General features: G+C 36.3%; 1 protein-coding gene across 4 annotated transcripts; it reads right to left on the bottom strand.

Annotated features, from left to right (window-relative positions):
- Positions 1-6,695: 6,695 nt before the first annotated feature.
- LOC120629957 (regucalcin-like) lies at positions 6,696-21,053 on the bottom strand. Of its 4 annotated transcripts, XM_039899053.1 has the most exons (9): positions 20,875-21,053; positions 20,490-20,788; positions 19,388-19,573; positions 17,810-19,274; positions 10,542-10,706; positions 9,686-9,886; positions 8,738-8,953; positions 8,057-8,169; positions 6,696-7,055 (listed from the first exon to the last, which is right to left on the bottom strand). In XM_039899053.1, exons 1-9 carry the CDS (start codon positions 20,936-20,938, stop codon positions 6,822-6,824), a joined length of 2,943 nt encoding a protein of 980 aa, XP_039754987.1. In that variant the 5' UTR covers positions 20,939-21,053; the 3' UTR covers positions 6,696-6,821. The 4 variants fall into 4 exon arrangements, 3 of the variants coding, with proteins under 3 accessions (XP_039754987.1, XP_039754986.1, XP_039754985.1); XM_039899052.1 differs by lacking the exons at positions 17,810-19,274; positions 19,388-19,573; positions 20,490-20,788; positions 20,875-21,053 and adding an exon at positions 16,602-16,707 and having other exon boundaries at positions 10,542-10,698; XM_039899051.1 differs by lacking the exons at positions 17,810-19,274; positions 19,388-19,573; positions 20,490-20,788; positions 20,875-21,053 and adding an exon at positions 15,866-16,100 and having other exon boundaries at positions 10,542-10,698.
- Positions 21,054-21,600: the final 547 nt, after the last annotated feature.

The following is a 21,600-nucleotide window of genomic DNA, read 5'->3' as shown; positions in this document are numbered from 1 at the left end:
TGTAATTACTTTTTCCTAGGTACACCGCTACCCTTAATATTAGTCACGATAAACAAAAATTTGTCCAAACTCTCACATAAATTTAGACTAATCGATACAGTATGCGAAAAATTAAATAGATTTTTGTTGTGTGCTAAGACGTCTCAGAAATGTCGTAGACTTTAAAATAGTTGTCGCCGGTGTATCATGCGTATGGAGTGCCACTATTTAGATATAGCTCGGTGTTTTGCGCCAATGGGCCAAAAAAGTGTATTCGAGCTATGTGCGGTGCTTCACCGTTGGACTGTTGCACACTATGCTCCTTCTACTTTGCTTATACATCTTTGAAACCGGGTGCTTTGTGCAAAAGCATAAGGCATTATTCACAACGACCACTGATGTGTACCCTAGGTATGTTAGAAATCCCAATAGTATAGATGTAAACCACCTTCCCAAAACTAAGTATTTTGATATAAATTATGTATAAAAGTATATAATAAAATAACAAACCACATATATTAAATCATTAGCAATTAATCAATTTAAAACTACATTATTTAAATGGCTTAATGTGTACAATTTTTACGACATGACAGAATATTTTATAATGACATTAAAATTTTATTAATTATATTACGATTATGTATATTCCTAGACATACAATAAATTGGACAAAAAAAAATATTTTTTATTTTGGTAAAATTTAATGTTCAAAGATCTCTGTACTTTATTTTGTTATTTTAATTTATTTTGTGTGTTTTTAGTGCCCAAATCCAATTTAATCGCCTAATTTATATAATAAATAGTAGTATATATTAATAGTTTAAGTGTTAAAAGTGCGTAAGAAAAGTTTTCGTCGATGTAAACAAAGTGACAGTTAGGTTAGTAAAACTTGAATTTTAAACTTCTGTTTTGGTGTTTTTAAAGAGTGCTAGTAGCTGTTTTGGCTTTGAAACAACTATTTAGCGCATAAAAAACACATACGTGTATATGCAATTGCCCGTTATCCAAGTGTAACGCTGCAATTGTTATAACAATACACTGCAATACCGAAACCTACCTGTCATTTCGCATTCTTTGGGTGATTACTCCTTGTTTCATTAATTAATTAATTACAAAATGATGACCCGCAGAGCCTTAGCGCGCCAGGAGCAATCCAAATTACAATTGGCCCTGAAAGAATTAAAGGCAAGCAAGGAGCTATGCACCCAATTGAATAATGAAAGAGACGAAAACGAAAAGGAATTATTAGAAGTCCTTGGGAATAATAATAGACTAAAATTAGCACTATCGGATTTGCACATAAAGTATGTAGACATTGTAGAAGAGCGGGATAGACTTCAGTTATTAGTAAATAGGTTTGATGAGTGCCGTGCTGAGTATGAGGAGGCTCTGAGCCAGATTACTACCCTGCAGCGGGAGCTAAGTGATGCCCACCACCAGATCACCGAACTGGAAGATGCAGCCCATAACACAACAGCAATACACACTCAAAGCCTATATGAAGAATTAGTTGATAGGGCCCCACAGTTGGTTACTGCTGCTGCTGAGATGTCTACTGCTAATACCAACTTCTCTAATTTATTGATAGTCAAATCAGATACAGTAGTCAATCCCTGCAGCAGTAGGAAACTAAAAAAGTATATCAAAGTTAACCGATATATTAAAAAAACACAGAAACTGTTAAAAGTACATAAAAATTCTGTTAAATCTCTGAAACCAAAGAAAGAACGTTTAGAATTATTGAATGAAATTAAAATGTATAGTTCACAGTTAGAAAGTAATAGATTAAGTTATGAATCTGACACACAAATCCTAGAAGCACAAATAGCCAGATTACAGACTTCTTTACGTACACTGGCAGTAAAGTTTGATATGTATCAAAGGCAAATGATATCTGAGTACACACAGACTTCAGATGAATGGCATAAGACAGACCAACCCAGTGGTAAATTAACATCACTATCTACCCATAGTTTTGATAGTATAGGCAGTCATCCCCAGTTTGTGTCATCAGTGTCATCACCCTCTAATGTGAGAAAGGTGTGTGTCAGGTTAAGTAACTCAAAATCACAAAACATAAATATTAATAATAATTCCTTTATTGAAGCAAATGCTCATAGTAGCAGTTCAATAAAAACAATTATGTACAGCGATGAAATTGGATGTAACATGGGCTTATATCTTAACTCTCAGTTGAATGGACACACAGTTTTGAACTACTGTTTACCCAACTCAAATTTAAAAGCTATTGTAGCTGCAATTTGTAGAAATAGGAATATGTTTGACTGTAATACTAATTTAATTATCATAATGGGAAATAGAGGGAATGTTAACAAACCTGAGCTGATTAAACTTATTGATTCTTTAAATACATTAAATGTAAATAGTATTGTATTATACACATTTCCTTATTTTCATAACTTGCCACACCAAGAAAATACTATTAGGTATAATTTAAATATGACTTTGTACAATTTATGTACATATAATAAGAAATTTCATGTTATAGACTTTAGCAAATGTGCTAATCCTACTTATAATTTGTACCGAGATAGATATTACCTATCACACTATTTTAAACAACAGATAGCTGTTTCGCTATCGTATTTTTTTACCATAACAGCCAAGAACTTGGCTAAACCAGCTGCTTTTATTGAGCAGTGTAATAGTTTTGACATGAAAACCTTGGAAATTATTCCAAGTCATTTTAGTTTAAACTAGTTAAGGAGACAACAGAGGCTTTCTCTTGCTTAGAAAAGCAGACAACTGAGTCTCCCTCAGGCATATATGAAAAAAATTATAGTAAGGGGTCGCACAATGTACTATTAAACCAAAAATATAATAAAAAATCTAATTCTAATTATATCAACTTGGTTCACCAAAATATTCAATGTATTAGAGGAAAAGACTTAGAGATTGAATTATTTTTAAATGATTTTAACATTAGCATTTTATGTATAACTGAGCACTGGTTGAAAACCCATGAATATTTGTTTAATTTTGGTAACCACCAGGTTGGTAGTTCGTTCACCAGGGTTACAGCGATTCATGGAGGCTCTTTAATTTTATTAAATAAAAATTTAAAATTTAAAAACAGAAACGATATTGTTAGCCTTTCTGTTGAACGGACAATAGAGCTAGCCTCGGTTGAACTAGAGCAATTTATAATTGTTACTGTTTATAGGCCACCCTTGTCCAACTTTGAACTTTTTGAAAAGGTAATGGATGAAGTGTTATTTAAAATATCAAAGTGTAATAAAAAGTTAATAATATGCGGAGATTTTAATGTAAACATTTTAGAAAATAACTCTTTAAGTATCAAGTTATTGAATTTATTTAAAACTTACAATCTATCAAATATGTTCATGGAGCCCACAAGAATAACTGCTACTAGCGCCACCTGTTTGGATAACATCTTTACAAATATAATTCCTATAAGCAAAAATATTATTAGTAAATTAGACTCTGATCATTGTGGTCAAATTATTCAATTTGAAAATGTGAAGAAAAATGTTTCTAAACGTAAAATAACATTTGTTCCTGTAACATCCAACCGCATAGAGAAAATGAGATATAGCCTAGTAAATGACCTCCCATTCCTACCCTCAGGGGCGACTCCAAATGCAATGTACAGCTCCTTTTTCAATACCTTTAATAGACTATTTCATTCTATATTTACTAGTAAGTCGGTTGTGATTACTGATACATTAAATTTTAGTGAGTGGGCGACAGTTGAACTTCATAAAAATAGGCAAAAGCTGTACGAATTGTATGCTGAACGTCAATTTAACACTGGTGATAAGTTTGGGGATTATGTTAAATTGTTTTCCAAGAATTTTAAACGCGCTTGCCACTTAGAAAAGACGCGATACATCAAAAATAAAATTAAAAATAGCAGCAATGCAATCAAAACTACTTGGAACATAATTAATGAGGAGACGGGAAGAGTAACACCACGAAATATTAATTTTAAACTTAATGTAGATAATAAAGCCTTAACAACAGATTTCGAGGCGGCTACTGCTTTTGAAACCTTCTTTACCAACATTCCCGTCTCCACAACAGAATCATTAAACTCTTCACCAGATATGGCTCTCTCTCTATTAAAGGAAAATGTGCCTGAGTGTAACCATTCTTTTAAATTCACGCATGTTAGTGGCTCTAACGTTATTAAAGCCTTTAAATTATTAATTAATAAAAAAACAAATGATCTGTGGGGCATTTCCGTAAACGTTGTCAAATCATTAATTGATATTGTTGCACCCGATTTAGCCTTAATATTTAATAATTGTATAGATTGTGGTGTGTTTCCTGACTTAATGAAACTTAGTAAAATAGTTCCATTGTTTAAATCGGGTAGTACTTCTGACCCCACTAACTTTAGACCAGTATCCGTACTACCCACTTTCAGTAAAATCTTTGAAAAACTCATTTTAAATCAATTACTTTACCATTTTCATAAGTATAATTTACTTCATATTAAGCAATTTGGTTTCACACGGGGTCGCTCAACAATCGACGCAGGTGTTGAGCTAATACAAAACATATTTGAAGCCTGGGAGGAGTCACGTGATGCACTTGGTGTGTTCTGTGACTTATCTAAGGCGTTTGATTGTGTTCAACACGAAACGTTAGTTAGGAAACTACACCACTATGGAATTCAGGGTGTAGCTCTAGACTTAATGAGTAACTATCTACGCGATAGAATTCAGAAAGTCGACGTGAATGGAAAACGGTCTAATGGATCAGTTATGAAAATAGGTGTCCCACAGGGGTCTATATTAGGACCATTTCTGTTCCTTATTTACATTAATGACCTTCCTTACCTTGCCAAGGATAAACACGGGATAGTTCTGTTTGCCGATGATACATCACTGACTTTTAAAATAAATCGACGTGAACTAGCTTTTGACGACGTAAACAACTCTCTCGCTAAAGTGGTACAGTGGTTTGAAGCTAATAATTTGGTTCTTAACGGAAAAAAACCAAGTGTATAAAATTCACTTTACCTAATGTTAAACACGTGAAAACCACTGTACTACTTAATAATGAGGAACTGAAACTGGAGGATACGACAGTTTTTCTAGGAATAACGTTAGATTCTAAACTTCAATGGGGCCCTCATGTAAATAATTTATCGAACAGGCTTAGTTCTGCTGCCTATGCGGTAAAGAAGATACGCCATATGACCGACGTAGAAACTGCTAGACTGGTATATTTTAGTTACTTTTACAGCATTATGTCATATGGAATTTTACTTTGGGGTAATGCTGCTGATATTAGCACTATTTTCGTGCTGCAGAAGAGGGCTGTTCGTTCTATCTACAAAATGGGTCCGAGAGAGTCATTGAGAGATAAATTTAAAGATTTTAAAATAATGACAGTGTATAGTCAGTACATATTTGAAAATTTAATGTACGTCCATAATAACATTTCTAAATTTAAGAAAAAATGTGACTGCAATAATTTAAACATTAGAAGTAAGAATAAACTTACAGTGCAATATACTAGGTTACATAAAATTCATAATTCGTTTAAAGGAAATTGCATACAATTCTACAATAAACTACCAATTGTCATCTTGGAGATGTCTCTTAAAAAGTTCAAAGTTTGTATTAAACGTAAGCTTATAGAAAAGTCCTATTATAGTATAAAGGACTACGTAAACGATAAAAAAGCTTGGGTGTAAATTATTGCTCTAATCAGGTTGCTCTTCTAATAATTTAAAATTACATTGTGAGATGGCGATAACAAAAAAAAAAAAAAAAAACACCCGGCTAAGTTTGTTGTGGGCTTCTTCTTAGACCGGGACGCGTTTGGAACCCTCGTAGCTTTAGTTTTAAGTTTACGAATGTGGTTATCGCCATCATCTCACTACCGTGTAATTCTTATGTACGCATCAAAAGTGCCACCTGTGGGCCTACTTGAATAAAGATATTTTTGACTTTGACTTTGACTTTGACTTTGTTAACCATTGCATGTCATCGTGTGGCCGATTGTTAATGGCACAATTTAAATGTTTGACTATACAACACCGTGTATACTTACAATCTGACAATAAAGATAAATTATTATTATTAGTATTGTTATTATATGTAATATGAAAAGGACGACGACCAGTCACCATCGGCCAGCTTGGGGCAACAGGGGCTACGGGCTCCGGCGAGTGCTCCCGTTACCGGTGGTGTAGTGCGCCGCATGAGATGGTCTCAAATTTATTATTATTATAGAATCATGTTATCAGACACCGCACCGAAGTCTCTCTGCAGGGCTAGCATGGGTGGGAGATAAAAATTATATCCCCTGATTATATCTCTCGACAAGGGGTATAATTAACGTGCCCACTGCTAAATCACTGGAACATGGAATAGGAGAAATTTACCCTCGTTAATTAATACACATATATTATTTACGAGACGGACGGACGACATTAAGCGCGTCGCAGGTAGCCGCTGGATCGAAGGGGCACAGAACCGTGGAATTTGGAACTCCTTACAAAATACCTATGTCCACGTCTATCGGTTGATATGCTGATGATATATTATTTGGATATTATATCCACTCGTGCGCCAGTGCTCTGAGAGTTGATAAAGCTGTGGGAGTAGATAAATGTATATCCTTTCCCCGGGGATATAATTAAGGTATTCCAATAGTTAAGGTAGCCTGGAAGAGATCACTTTTAGTGATAAGGCAGCCCATTGCATATAATTTATGTTAATGTAAGTGTTCCAGTGTGTATTTCCTTTATGTGCAATAAAGTTGTTTAAATAAATAAATAAATAATTGTCTTCGTGTAACAGTCGAAATTCGCAGCGGGATTTTCTTAAGAACCCTCAGGTTTATTGGGTCAGTTGGAGGTTCACGGGCCGGTCGGGCCGTCCCCGCGCGGCCAGGCCCGACACGCGGAAGGTGGCGCCGGCGGGCGCTCGCGGCTCGGCGCCGCGGTGCATGGCGGCCGACGTCACGTACAGCTGGTCGAGCGCGGGCCCGCCGAACGTGCACGACGTGGTCTGCAGCGCCGGCACCGCCACCCGCTGCAGCAGAGAGCCGGCGCGGGGGTCGATCTTCAGCACCTACGCGACACCGACACCGAACCATATAACTATCGTTACTATACACAGCATGGCGCAAACTATTAAGAACATACAAACCGCTCGGAGCCATTCGGGATAAATATTCAAGAAGTTAAAATCCAACGGTACATAGTCAGTACATATTTGAAAATTTAATTTATGTAATATAAAATGTAAATAAGTATTAATATTAGAAGCAAAAATAAACTCGTTGTGCAGTTTCCTAGGCTACATAAAATTGCTAATTCATTCAAGGGCAATTGTATATTATTTTATTATCTATCGAATGAAATCTTTGAGATGTCTCTCAATAAGTTCAAAGTTTATTTAAAACGTAAGCTCACAGAAAAATACTATTATTTTAAGGATTACTTAAACGATAAAATGCTTGGCTGTGAATTGCTCTAACTTCATAGCTTAATATTAATTTACTGTGAGATGGTGATAACAAAAAAGAACACCCGGCTAAGTTTGGCTCTTCTTAGACCATGGCGCATTTGGAACCCTCGTAGCTTTAGGTTTAAGTTGGCAAACGAAGTTATCACCCTCCTCTTACAACTATGTAAACATATATGTATGAACGCTTCATAAGTGCCTTCTCGAACTGACTGATGCGTACTCGGCCCCCCGAAAGTGTAGCCGAAGTCCTAACCACGAAGCTATCATTCACTACTTAGGTACATAAGAGACCAATAATAATAAATAAATACATATACTAAGACAATACACACATCGCCATCTAGCCCCAAATTAAGTGTAGCTTGTGTAACGTTCCGTGCGTGTTATTTATGGGTACGGTACTAAGATGACTGTAAATATTATTTAATGAATAATATACATAACATAAATAATTTTAATGTACACATAAACACCCGGACACATAAAAACACACACAAACAATTTCCAGTTATGGGAACCGAACCCACGGCCTAGACCACAGGATCAATATTTTGTTGATTATTATTATTAAGTAAAGACATTATCCTGGAATCAACGTCTACCTGCGAGCCGTCAAAGTTGGCCACCCACAGGTTGCCATCAGTGTCGATGGTCATTCCGTCGACGATCCCGTCCAGCCCGTGATCCTTGTACCGGAACACGATCCGCGGGTTCGCTACGAACAACGGAAATATGTCATCAATGCAACGCAGTTCACACTGACTGCATTAAATATACAATTAATGGCAGTTATCCCCTATTTTTCCTTGTAAAAGCCTACTAGCGGTTATTTCTGAGGAGGAGGTTTAAAGTTTAGATCCACAGGACTTCGATGAGGTTTTGAACGCGACGACGATATAAAAGTTCAGAGTTCAGATGAATATACTTTTATTGCACACCATTAAAAGTACATAAAAAAGAATACTATAACAAAACAACGTATAAGTACAATTTGGCGGCCAAGAAATCGTTTTCTTCCAGGCAACCAGGCGAAGATAACAAATATAGAAAAATTTAACTAAAACGATTACAAAGATAGACAGTAAAATCGTCATTATTGTTACACATTTGTGTAAAATTTTAACATTTGTATCATTTATTTGTTTTAAATAAAATAAAAATATGTAACAAAGGAGGAGGCTGGCTTATAGCTTCACACTTAAAGGCACCGCTTTTTTGGCCAGTCCTGGAATATGGGCTAGATGACACATCAGCTGTATCGAACAAACGATAAATATACTCACATATAGCGCCCGTGTCGACGTCGTAGTCGTACCGGCGTATCGCGTACTCGAACGAGTCGGCGTAGTAGAACGCGCGCTCGCTCTCGTCCCAGCACAGGCCGTTGGAGATGTCCACGTCTCGCACCACGCGGTGCGCCGAGCCGTCGGAGTCGATGCGGTACAGCGAGCCCTTCTTTAGGTGGAATTTACCCGGCTCGTACTCGTAGCCCATGGTACCTGGCAACGCGGAGACCAGTCCTGTGTAAGTTAGCCGACAATAAACCTATTTTTAGCCCGACTCACGAATCGTAATGATGACGTGGAAACTATCTGCTCTAAACAAAGCAACACTTCATAGGGCATGCAAGGAACACGTGCCGAACTTTGTGTGCCGCTTTGTGCCACTTTGTGTCCATCTACCAGAAATTCGCGGCAGAAATAATATATATACTACGACAATACATCGCCATCTAGCCCCAAAGTAGGTGTGGCTTGTGTTATGGGTACCTACTGAGATGGCTGATGAACATTTCATGAATAAAATACATATAAATACTTATAATACACCCAGACACTGAAAAACATTGATGTGCGTCTCAACTTCCAACGCGTCGTTTGCTCTTTACTTGGCCCTTCATTATGCGCTGGAGTTGATATCGCTCATATCTGAGGACGTGACCCAGAAGTTTTTAAAGTCGAATGTCTGGAGTCAGTGGCTTGCATAGAGAGTATCCACAGGGTATGCAGATGAAGAAAATCCCCAGTACGAGTTATAACTTAAGGGTAGGTATTTAGAACTCTTGCAAAGCCTACCCTTAAGTTTTTTATAACTCGTACTGGAGATTTTATCATTTTTTATTATCTACCCGCTAAGTGCATACCCTGTATGCACACCACTGTCTTGAGTTGTGCCCGAACAAACATTCACATAACTCCTCTTTGTAAGAGGCCGGTTAAAAATGTAGTTACCGACGAAGAGCCTGCCCCGCGGGTCGGCCTTGGCGTCGTTGATCCTGTTCTGCGGGCAGTGCGCGTCCAGGCGCGCCACCGTGCGCTCCACGCGCGCCGCGCCCTCGCCGTCCCACGCCACCACCACCACGGCCAGCTTCAGCCCCACCACGAAGCGGCCCGCGGCGCCGCCCAGCGGGATGATGAACCCCGGCATGTCGTCTGCGGACGGACACACTGCACTACAGCAGCGGCCAGCGACGGCGTCGATGGACGAACGCGAAAAGTATGTCCACCAATGCCTTGTTATGGCCATGGCTTATATAGCCTTAACTCAAATAATGCTGTGATACGTGCGAAGAGTTAGTGGGCTAGCAACATGCGGCGGTTGTAAAGAGAGACGTGCGCGGGGCGTTTTCACTGTTTGGACACAATGCACTGCATACAATAGTTACTGAACGACGGTTCTATACGTTCTTAATACTGTGGTTAATAATTATGATTGATCCGAAATATGGACTATTGGAATAAAAAACATAAATTTACAGTTAAGTTTTTACATTACGCAACGGTGAGCGCTGTGAATTTAATAAGGAGTTTTATTATTTCTGAATTTTATCTGGTCTGGTCCGGTGGGATGCTTCGGCCGTGGCTGGTTACCACCCTACAGTCGAACACGTGCCGCTAAGCAATTTAGTGTTCCGGTACGATGTCGCGTAGAAACCGATTAGGAGTACGACTACCATACTCCCTAACAGGTTAGCCCGCTACCATCTCAGACTGCATTATCACTTACGAAGATTTATTAAATTAAGTGGAATAAAAACAAAAAAGAATTATAAAGCAATTTTCCTAAGAACAGTTGCAAAGGACTTACCGAGCTTGGCGCTGGTGTGGTGGCCGGTGGCGGGGTCGTACTTGTGGATGGACTTGTCGAAGATGCTGACGAAGAACAGCGCCTGCTGCTCGTGCGACCAGTGCGGGCCCTCGCCCAGCCACACGGGCGGCGTCACGGCGCTCACTTGCACGGACATCTGCGGACAGGCACTACACCTTTATATCCTACCACATGTCAAGTATGTATAGTTAGGAGGCGTCCATTAATTACGTGAGGTGTTTTTTAATTTTCTTTTTATACAACCCCCTCCTCCATCCCCTGAACTCACGTGAGATTTTTCAAAATGTGGGTTTCTTACGTAAGCCCGTTGGATTGTTACTGTAAAAGGCGGTGGTTTAACAGTCGGTAGATGTATAACGACGAAGTATGAATGAAATTATTTTCTTTCCAACGAATTATTGAATGATCTTAATCGTACTACGATTGCATTTAATATTAAATCTTAAGCATGTACAATCCAGATTAAAAGGAACAAAATAATATTATTTTATTTTTTGTTTCAATCAGAAAAAAGTTGGCGCGATATTAGCCGAGACCCCACCTCTCTCCAACGTAAGATTAGATGAGATTTGACTTTACCCCCTCCTCCCCTACCTTTGTGACAGAGCTCGTCTGCCGCTAAGCAGTATTGTTGCAATGCTGTGTTCCGGTCTGAAATGCACGGTTGCCGGTGTGATTATATAAATAAATATACTACGACAATACACACATCGCCATCTAGCCCCAAATTGAGCGTAGCTTGTGTTATGGGGACTAAGATACGTCTCATCCGCACGGTACTAAAACTGAACTAGGCGTTCACTAAGGGCAACTGCCGAGAGGCACATAATGTGGTTAACTAACTTTTGACCGTGAATTCATATGCGCCGGCATTTAAAATTCTATGGAAAATATCGCCGTTGCATTGTTGCGAGAACCAACGAATATCCTTTGTTATATTAATCCAGGGGTTCCCAACCTTATTAAGCAATTGGCGCATTTACTAGTTAAAACAATAATGTCCTGGCAACTGCGCCCTAACCTAGCTAGTTAAAATAGTACTTGTTAGTTAGGTAGATAAGCACAAAAAAAACATCCTTAGTATGGAACTAATAAAACTAAAATTTTGTGATCTCAACGCAATTACTAAGTGTGGGCAAACCGTGACACTGCTGCACAAAGACTGTCAAATAATTAATTTTCTTTCACCTCTGAACTTTCTACAGCAAGTTTGTATGTTATAACGGGCTAATCTTAGGAACTAAAGCAGTGCAGAATATTGTTTGTTGGAACAGGGAGGTTGTGCATTAATCCCCAGCGGAGACAAAATAAGAGTTTATAATTTATTAATTATTTCTCTGATGGGACGATTTTACCGTTTCACCCTACTGACAAAAAGGTGCAGTGATTAAGCGTTCCGGTACGATGCTGAGTAGAAATCGATAAGGGGGTAAAAGGGGTATGAGTTTTATATAACTGCCATACCCCTAACTGGTTAGCGCGCTACCATATCAGACAGCTTCATTACTAAGCACCAGATAAATTTAAGAAGAAATGCGGTTTAAAAAGCTACTTAAATAAAACTTTATAAAATCAGCTCATGTTTTTTGGATTTAGGGCTTTCAAAGTCAAAGTCAAATATTTCTTTATTCAAAAAGGCACATCCATTTTGATGCGTACATTACATGTAAAATATGACATAGGAGTGAGTTGATGGCGATAAATAAATTCGTCAACTACAAAACTAAAGCTACACGGGTTCCAAACGCGCCAAAAATGTATACCCAGCATGTTAGTTTTATAGATATTGCGAAGAGATCTAGCTATTCGCGGTTAGAGTAGGCATAAATATTTATTTTTAATGATACCTAATGCTTATTGAGCTGGCGAGAAAAACATCAATTTAAAGGCGAGGCGAGCCGAGGCCAGACTTAATAGGACAAGCAAGACGAATTGCTATTTCAACTAAAAACTTAAATGTGCGAGTTTTTTTGGTATGAAACTAACAACCTTGTGTTGAGCTCTACTAAGGCTTAGCGCTGACTGGGTGGATACACTGCGGTTGAGGGCTTAGTAAAAGATTTGCCCGCTATACTGTCAAAGTAAAATTGGCCTTAAGTCACTCGTATTATGCCCATTTTCAAAAACCTAAGAAACGTTTAAATCGAATGCCTAATGATATGGATGATGCGTGGAGAAAAACATTTCACCAACTCTTAGATGATGACGAACGACGTTAGGCGCCATCTAAAGTGACGACACCGATTCGTCACTTTAGATGGCGTAATGTTTAGGAAACTCGTATACTAACCTTGAGACATAAAAAAAGTATAAATTCCGATTTTTTCTTAACTTTTTAATCCATACGAAAAATGAAAAATACGATAATACACACACAAAATACCGCACCTTTTAGCAATAATCATAGACAAGTTAGGATATAATATGAGTTTCCTAGTGAAAATCAATTGTTGAATGGTATGCCTCTTCGAGTTATATAAAGGTATTCTAAGGAATCTTCTTTCATAAGGCGTTACTTACTTAGACATTGCCTTGTTCATACTATTACTGTAAATTAAAATCAAAAGATTTTAATTTTACAAACTCTGTCACAACCCTCTGCCCTACCTGAAGAATCATACGCAAATCTGAGTTTTAATACAATTATAATAACATCCATTTTACTCTGATGTTCAACTAATTAGACACTCGAAAGCGACTCCTCGATTGCGAGCGAGCAAATCTTGTACTAAGGGTAACAGGAATAACCAAATATCTCATATAGTTTACTTAAATAATGTCAATTGGATCTGGATATTTGCAAAAATCAAAAAATTAATACCTTCGTATAATAATATTATTTACCTATTTGTATAATAATAATATTATTTAACTATCTACGCCTAGCGGTGTTACCGGCGGTCAGTGGCGTGCAATTTATACGTGCACAAAAGTACTGCCTACCCTACAATTTTAGTATAACTCATAAAGGGGAATATATTATGGCATCTTCCTTTACGCATACCCTGGTCAAAAAGCCTGTACACGCCACTGCCCGCTGTGAATAAGTTTGATTGCATGAAGGAATTTGATATTTGTTGTTAAAATACAAATGTCAAACTATCGTTGGGTATTTGATGTTTATTCAGGGCCAAAAGCCTATGTTACTCTCCGTCCTTTAAGCTAACTCATTGGGCGTAAAGTAAGGACAACAAACAAACACTTTTTTTTATGTTTACTACAATCACACCTGATGGTAAGCGATAATGCAGCCTAAGGTGAAGCGCGCTTGCCTAGAAGATGCCTATTCACTCTTGATTCCAGATCCTAGCGGTGCGGATCAGAAACGAAGATGCGAACCACTTTGTACGCGTCCGCGGTATATCGACCACGTAGGGATGCAGATCCTTACGGTGCCTCGCGGTTCGATGGTAAAAAGGCGAGGGGGGGAACAAGAACCTTAACTATAAAAATATTAGTTTGGATTATTTGTTACATGACCAGCGCAATCACCGATAGATATAGGTCTTTATCAACAAGTGCTTAAAATATATTTTGATTGAGATAATACAATCTTCATACGAATATCATTATCATACTTAACTATAATAGATGCTATCAATGGTACTTTCATCTACCATAATAGGTACTCATTGCGTGTATCGTAACACTGATCTACAATCTGATGATCAATAAAAGATATGAAATAAGGGGGAAATCGCACGATTTTCTGCAGGGATGTTTTCGAGCTCGCAAAAACAAATAAATCTCTGATATCCGAAATAGGAACTACTCGATAATAAATAACATTTATTTTAAGTAGGCCCAACATAGGTGCTTTTAAACGCCAAGTCTGTCTGTTTGTAGTGACTCTGTTCTCTGTGATATCTGTGCAATAATTATATTGAAGGCCGATTGGCGCAGTGGGCAGCGACCCTGCTTTCTGAGTCTAAGGCCGTGGGTTTGATTCCCACGACTGGAAAATGTTTGTGTGATGAACATGAATGTTTTTCAATGTCTGGGTGTTTATATGTATATTATAAGTATTTATGTATATTATGCAAAACAATAATATTCATCATTCATCTTAGTACCCATTAAACAACTACGCTACACTACTTTGGGGCTTACTTTGGGGCTAGATGGCGATGTGTGTATTGTCGTAGCATATTTATTATTATTATTCTGCATTATTGTCTTACGAGTGATAGAAGCGGAGTTTTGAAGAGAGTGCGGAGAGTTGCTTCCAAGCAACATTTTTATAAAGAAATTCATCAATACTAAAACGTCATTAAAATTAGGTCAATTTTACTTTGACGATACAGAGTTTAATACTAGAAAACGACTCATCGATTGCTAGCGAGCAAATATAAAGCCCACACAATAAAAATACGAATGAGAGGTTGTTAGTTTGTTTGAGCCGGCGTTACATTGCGGAAGTCCATGATATACAATGAATACTGTCTTTATTTGGAAATTATAATATTATAATCCGCGAAAATTCTGGGGGTAGCCCTAGATAACTTGTCTCCAGGTGGCGGATAGAAGAAATCCCGGTAATTTAGTGAGCTCCTGGAGTGCGGCCAATCAATAGGAAGGAGAAAAACAAAATATTTCCCCCACAAGACCAAAGAAGGATACTTCGTTAAAAACCTCGAACAGTAGGCTGCTCCGGCAAATGTGAAGTAAAGGTCACAGGCGTTCTTAGGTCAGTGACCTCAGAAGGAATAGCCGGAGAAAACCAACCAATATCTCCAAATAATTAAGAATAAAGGCAAAAGAAAAAGGGTCACACAGACAGGCGTAACTTTGCGGAAATCCCTGATATACGTGTTATGAAAATTAAGCTTAATTTGCTATTCTCCGCGAAAAGCAGGAGAATCTGTATTGTGTAACTTATAATTTTTTTATCTTATACTCCACACAAAACAGATCTTCGGCCCTCTACGCACGTTTCGCTCTGAAACCGCATCCTCAGGAGATGTTGACTTGACAATGAATAGTTGTTAACTTAAAAGTAACTGTTGATGAAGATCTGTTTGGTGTGGAGTATAAGGATTGAAGATATTATAAATAACACCACACCTCCATACCTGCTTTTCGCGGAGTATAGCAAATGAAGTTTAATTTTCATAATAGGCCTTTTTTCCATTAGCGACGACGAAATTGTAGGAATCTGCAGTATGTATTTTAGATTTTGTCCAATATTTATACACACCACACAGATTTTCCAAAGTGCGCTATGTGTGCACTTTTGCACCGTACGGTCACCATTTAAATACGTAATACGGAATAAAAGTTAATAAAAATAGTTATTTGCTCACCTTAAAAACTCTATAACGGTACACAAAAAAAACCACGAATACTCGCCAAGTCAAAACTGTAGTGTGGTATGACAGTCGCGTATTATATATTGGCATGCTATAATATCTAATCACCGTCGCATCTCGCAGATTACGTTTATGACACTTCAGATAAATTTTCCTGAGTTACTTAACACTTCATGACACGCTAAACCTTACCCTCACGATTAAACTACCGAAAAAATATCACCAAGGGGCAAACAGTAAGCTTCATGATCTAGGTACAGGTTTTAGAGCATAAACCAACCACGCTGCTCCAGAGTGGGTTGGTGGGCTATATATATATATATATAGGTATTTTGTTACCAATAAAATAAACGTTTTTCTCTTCTTTCTTAAACCGACTTCGGAAGGAGGGCGTTCTCAGATTGGGGATTAAAGTTTTTTTTTATGTATGATTTCTCAGACTGTTGTGGACCAATTAGTGGTCACATTAACACCAAGTCTGGGAGATCATAGGATTTCAAATCCATAAATTTTATAACCAAGCGGTGCAGATTGTGTTGTACACGAATTTCATAACAAACCCCAATTTTGACAATTTTATTTTATCTGCACATATATACCTTAATTTTCAAACTTATGTTTATGACAAAATTGTTTCATTAATTGTAACTGTAATTAAAGCTTTATATACAAGTAAATCTTGCATGTTTTTATTTTATTTTTAGTGCAATAAAAACATAAATCAACTTACTTGTCGTTTCACATGAAATCTTCTTTTAAACAAGTACTGTACATAATATGGTGCCCATGTTTATTTACTCTTCAATTGTGTGCCACAGCTAATATCTAGAACTTCCAGACCCTTTCCAAACACACATACCTTAATTGAATTTCTAAAAAATATATTATCATTAAAAAAATTGTCTAGAAAAAAAAGTAGTTTTAGTAAGTACAAAAGCATATTATTTCACTTTATTACACGAAAAAAAATACATAAAGTTGTGTCTATTAGTATGTATTGCAAAGAAATACAGTTGATGTTATAGAGAAAAGTTAGATATACTCACTTAGAAAAACTTATTACATCTATTCCTTGTATATCAGCAATGTCACTGTATGTTTGTGAAATAAATTTACAATTTATATTACTTTGAATAGTCAGTCTAAACAATGTTATCCTCTGATCAATGCTTGTTGTTACCATGAAATCATTCACTAATTTTAATCCGGTAATTTGAGAACAGTGGTATGCGTCACTGGACCATTTGTTAGCGATTTTCATTAATTTCAAATCAATATCTTTAATTTCTAATATATTTAAATGAATTGCATTGTCGTCGCCCCCTGTAGCTATCAAAACGTTGTTATCATTTATTACTTTTATATCAATACTATTTACTCCTGATTTGTTGGTGTTCATTTCAAAAATTGGATTAAGATCCGTACAGACTTTTTCCATATCCCAAAACGCAACGCTTCCTCTCGTTGTAGTTGTTGCTAATATATCTTTACTAACGAATTTAAATAAATGGGTTTTTAAAATGCACGTTTCATGATATTTAATCTCTTTCATCATTTTAAACTCAATATTTGATTCATTTTCAAGTAGAAAAATACGTAATACTCCATCAGAGCATCCAGTAATAATTGAAAAATTACTATCTTCATTTTTTAAAACTTCGATGTCCATTATTCTAGTTTCTGCATCAAAATCGACCGAATAATCTTTCCAATTGCGATTTTGTTTTCTTTTTTTATCTGTTCCTTTTATTAAATAATTTACCAATTCCTCTGAGGTACTGATTTCTTCATTAAAAGTGATAATTTTAGCGCAGATCTGTGCTCTCCCTCCAGCCGACACCAAAAGTATTGTATTATCTCTTAAAGGTAATAATTTTAGAGTTCTTATACTCGACAATTGTTTAAAAATAATTTCATCTTTGAATTTTGAATGTAAAGTTGATCGAGATATTCTTAAAGTAGTGTCCTCACCACCAGATATATAAAATGTCGTTTTTCCTTTAGAATTAACCGTATAAGTTTCCAAACAATTTATTTCTTTTGAATGGGTTCCATTAATAATATTTTTCGAAACCATTGTACTCAGTCGAAAAGTTTTCAATTGTATTTCGGAGTTTTTTATATATACAACTCGAATAAATTCTTCAAAGTTACCACCAATTTTCTCATAATAATGCGCAGCATCCCAAGATCTATGTCCTCCACCACAACTAACTTCCAGTATTTCCATATTGTTTTTAATATCATATATAACAAATACTCTTTCTCGAAAACCGCAAATATAGTTAACGTTTTTATCCAAAAACTTTTCTACCCATTGGAAGTCAAGATCTTTAGAATTCATGTGTTTGACATCATTAGTATGTTTATTAATTGAAAAGTATTTAATGACACCATCTCTACCAGTTGTAATAATTTGATTGATAACTATTTGTATTGTCGTCGCGCCATATCTACCATGAACTCTGTAGAATGTTTTAACAGGATTTTTGTTCCCGCGCAAGTATATGTGCATGCGACCATTACGGTCACTAACTACTAGCATTTCTTTATTATCACTCAAAGAACTAGAGGTTAACCATCTTTCCTTGCAAGGCGGAAGAGTATAGTTTCCGAAAACTTCAATATCAGTTCCCCTTGAAGCTATAATTGTAATGTCTCCAATATCAGAACAAACAACCAAATGTCTATTGCCAACCCAATGCATGGATAGTATATTGCCTAAATTCAATTCTTTGTTAATTATATTCTTGATCCCAACCTCATCTTTACAATTTTCTATAAAAATAGCTAATATTCCAGTCTTATCAACAACTGCTATAATTTGTTTACATGATGATAAAGTCAGTAATTTATAAGTAGATTTATGATGTAATTTATGTACATCATTCATTTTGGATTTTAAATCATAGTAAATAAGATCATTTCCATTTAAAATAACTATGTTTCCTTTGGCAGTAAATTCAACTTTTTTTACAGAACCTTCTATTTTGACAATCTCACTAGTACAATACTCAGTTAATAATGACAAAGGATGTAAAATGACACCACTGTCACCACCACCTGTGACTAAATACTTGTCATTTGCGTCTAGGGCCCATATGCAAGCATTTTTATGTGACACCAGTTTCCTTAGTAGCTTCCCTTCAAGATCCCAAAAACAAATACGGGAATCTTCTCCTATTGATATAATGTAGTCTGTAGTAATACAATTTCGCATCACTCTAGCAGAATGCCCATATTTTTCATGCATGCAGACAATATCAGCATTTTCCCAGTAATTTTTGGAAGAATATTCCAAATTTAGTGTAGTTTTTACACTCCAAATTCTGAGTGATCTATCATCTGACGTGGTAACTATAATTTTTTTTATTGGATCACAAGTTATGGAGAATATAACACCCTGAAACAAATAAAATAGAATTATTAAATTTTAGTTTTCTTAAGATAATCGGGCAGTCACCCAGTTATCTATTGATTTCCTTCTCTTCACATCATGTGATTTTATATATTTACCTTGTGACCTTTTAAATATTGAAGTGGCTTATCATCTCCACACCAATGTATGATGACCTCAGAGAACACTGTGCCACTAAACACCAAAAGGTTATCTTGTAATGGTAGCAGTAACCCACTGTATAGTATTGAGTTATCTGGACTTGCGTAGTGGTTCTCTAATGATTGATTTTCTGCATTCCAAATCTGTGATTTAAGAATTAATAAGAAAGCAGTGCAGTTGAGAAGCAGAAGCATTTCATACATTATTTGTATATTCAAAACTTCCTCTATCAAATATGGCACACTTTATTAAACAGTTGTTCAAAGTGAATCCTTGCTACCTGTCTTTTATCTATCTTTATAATTAAAAATAAAATACTGTGGATGTCTTGCGTAAACTCAAAAATGGCAGAGCTAGTTACAAAAAAAAGGAGGGAAATTAGAAAAAATCCAAAACAATCAGGGATTTTCATTAGCTGGTGCTTGAATTGATACTTGTTTAAGGATAGTTACAATCAAATAAATTTTCAGATGGTATGAAATGCATCTTGTTTGGATAAAATGAATAACATAATTATTTTCACTTTGCCAGGCTTTAAGCGCATGGCACATCATGACACAGGCAATGTATTGGTCAAGCAATATGGAACTACAAACATTATGTTAAAAAATTTCGCCTAAAAACAGTATTTCTAATTAATAGGCAATATTTCTGCCATTAATATTGCCTATTGCATTGCTATGGGTAAATTTAAGAAAATTGTCTTATATGTAAAGCAGTGATAGCCTTGTGGCCAGGGCATCCAAATTGAGTTTAATCTCAGACAGCCCCTTTAACTTTTCAGAGCAATGTGTATTTTAAATTTATGCAATTCATTATTATTGCTTTAATAGCACAGGAAAACATTGAGAGGATCTCTGCACTTCTGAGAGTTCTGCATAATGTTCTTCAGTTTGTGAAGTCTACCAATCCACACTTGGCCAGTGTGTTGGACTACATGCTAAGCCCTTCTTATTCTGAGAGGAGACCCACCCTCTATAGCAGGCTAGCTATGATATTTATAAAATAAACTTATCCGTCAGCTATCAGACAACTTAATAAATAGATTTTAGCACTTACTTGTACTACATTATGGGCTGTCAGGAATGCAACTTTATTTTTAGATAACCAAACACCTGAATGTAACCAGTCATCACAAAGTATTGACTCAATATCATCTTCTATAACTAAATTTTCATCGTTATTAATTATAACCAACTTTGTTCGTGATATTGTGAATTGTTTACCCCCAAAAATCAGAAGCTTAGATTCAAAATGTGACGGGACGATACCATATATTTTTTGGCCTCTTAATGCTGTTGTTTTCTGCAAAAAATTACCGGAATCCCTAGTGTATACTTCTAGATTACTTCCTATACCTATAAAATAGACGAAAAACTTTAAATAAAGTACATAAACCATTGAAAAAAACAACCAAAACCTCTTAACAAATTATCGTAAATACCTGCGATCACAAAAGATTCATACATCTTTACTGCCGTCACATCTGTGCGCGTTAATATCGCCATTCTATTTTTTAACGCTGGTTGTTATTATTTAAAGTTTTAATTTAAAGATGCACTGTTTGAACTGTGAATTACAGCAAAAACACACTTAAAATATTTCAAAAACTCATGTTGTTGAGTGACGTTAGCACCTGTCACACTGACAACACTAGGGCATAGACAAGTACTTTTTGACATTTACATTAGGGTAAGACCACATTGTAATACAATAAAAAAAAACTGCTTGTTGAATTATTCTCATAATGTAATAATTTTACGGCAAAATTTTACTTGAAATGATTGTTTTGTGCTTTTGTATTTGTGAATATATAGAAATAATTGACGGAACCAGCAGATGGTGAACTGATGGTAAGTGGAAAACCACCGAGCATACAAGGACCACGTCCTACAAAATGCCTACCCGTGTCTATCAACGTGAGGCTTGGGTGTTAAACCTCATGTGCCTGTTAGTTATTACATTGGCTATCACGGCGTTAGGAATAAGTAGGTACTTCCCCGGACGAGCTCCCTCACTAATAGGTCAACTAGGACTACAGTTTTATTTAAACGTAAAATCAATCCTTATTTACGCTAGAAATACCACATAACCACGATATTTGCTAATTTATCGGTCGTTAGCTACTGGGTATCGCATTAGTGGTATCGCTATTTGTGAAACCAGGATC

Source organism: Pararge aegeria, chromosome 15 (genome assembly GCF_905163445.1).
Source record: "Pararge aegeria chromosome 15, ilParAegt1.1, whole genome shotgun sequence".
Lineage (NCBI taxonomy): Eukaryota > Metazoa > Arthropoda > Insecta > Lepidoptera > Nymphalidae > Pararge > Pararge aegeria.
The sequence above is the reverse complement of the archived record's forward strand: the minus strand, read 5'-3'. Positions and strand labels throughout refer to the sequence as shown.

What these genes read in the sequence shown, in the direction of transcription:
- LOC120629957 (XM_039899053.1), bottom strand. Translation starts at nt 20,938, where the DNA reads ATGGCGATATTAACGCGCACAGATGTGACGGCAGTAAAGATGTATGAA. An exon ending in TGAATCTTTTGTGATCGCAG is followed by an intron (nt 20,789 to 20,874) that starts GTATTTACGATA and finishes TCTATTTTATAG; the next exon opens with GTATAGGAAGTAATCTAGAA. An exon ending in CCAACTTTGACGGCTCGCAG is followed by an intron (nt 7,056 to 8,056) that starts GTAGACGTTGAT and finishes GGTGTCGCGTAG; the next exon opens with GTGCTGAAGATCGACCCCCG.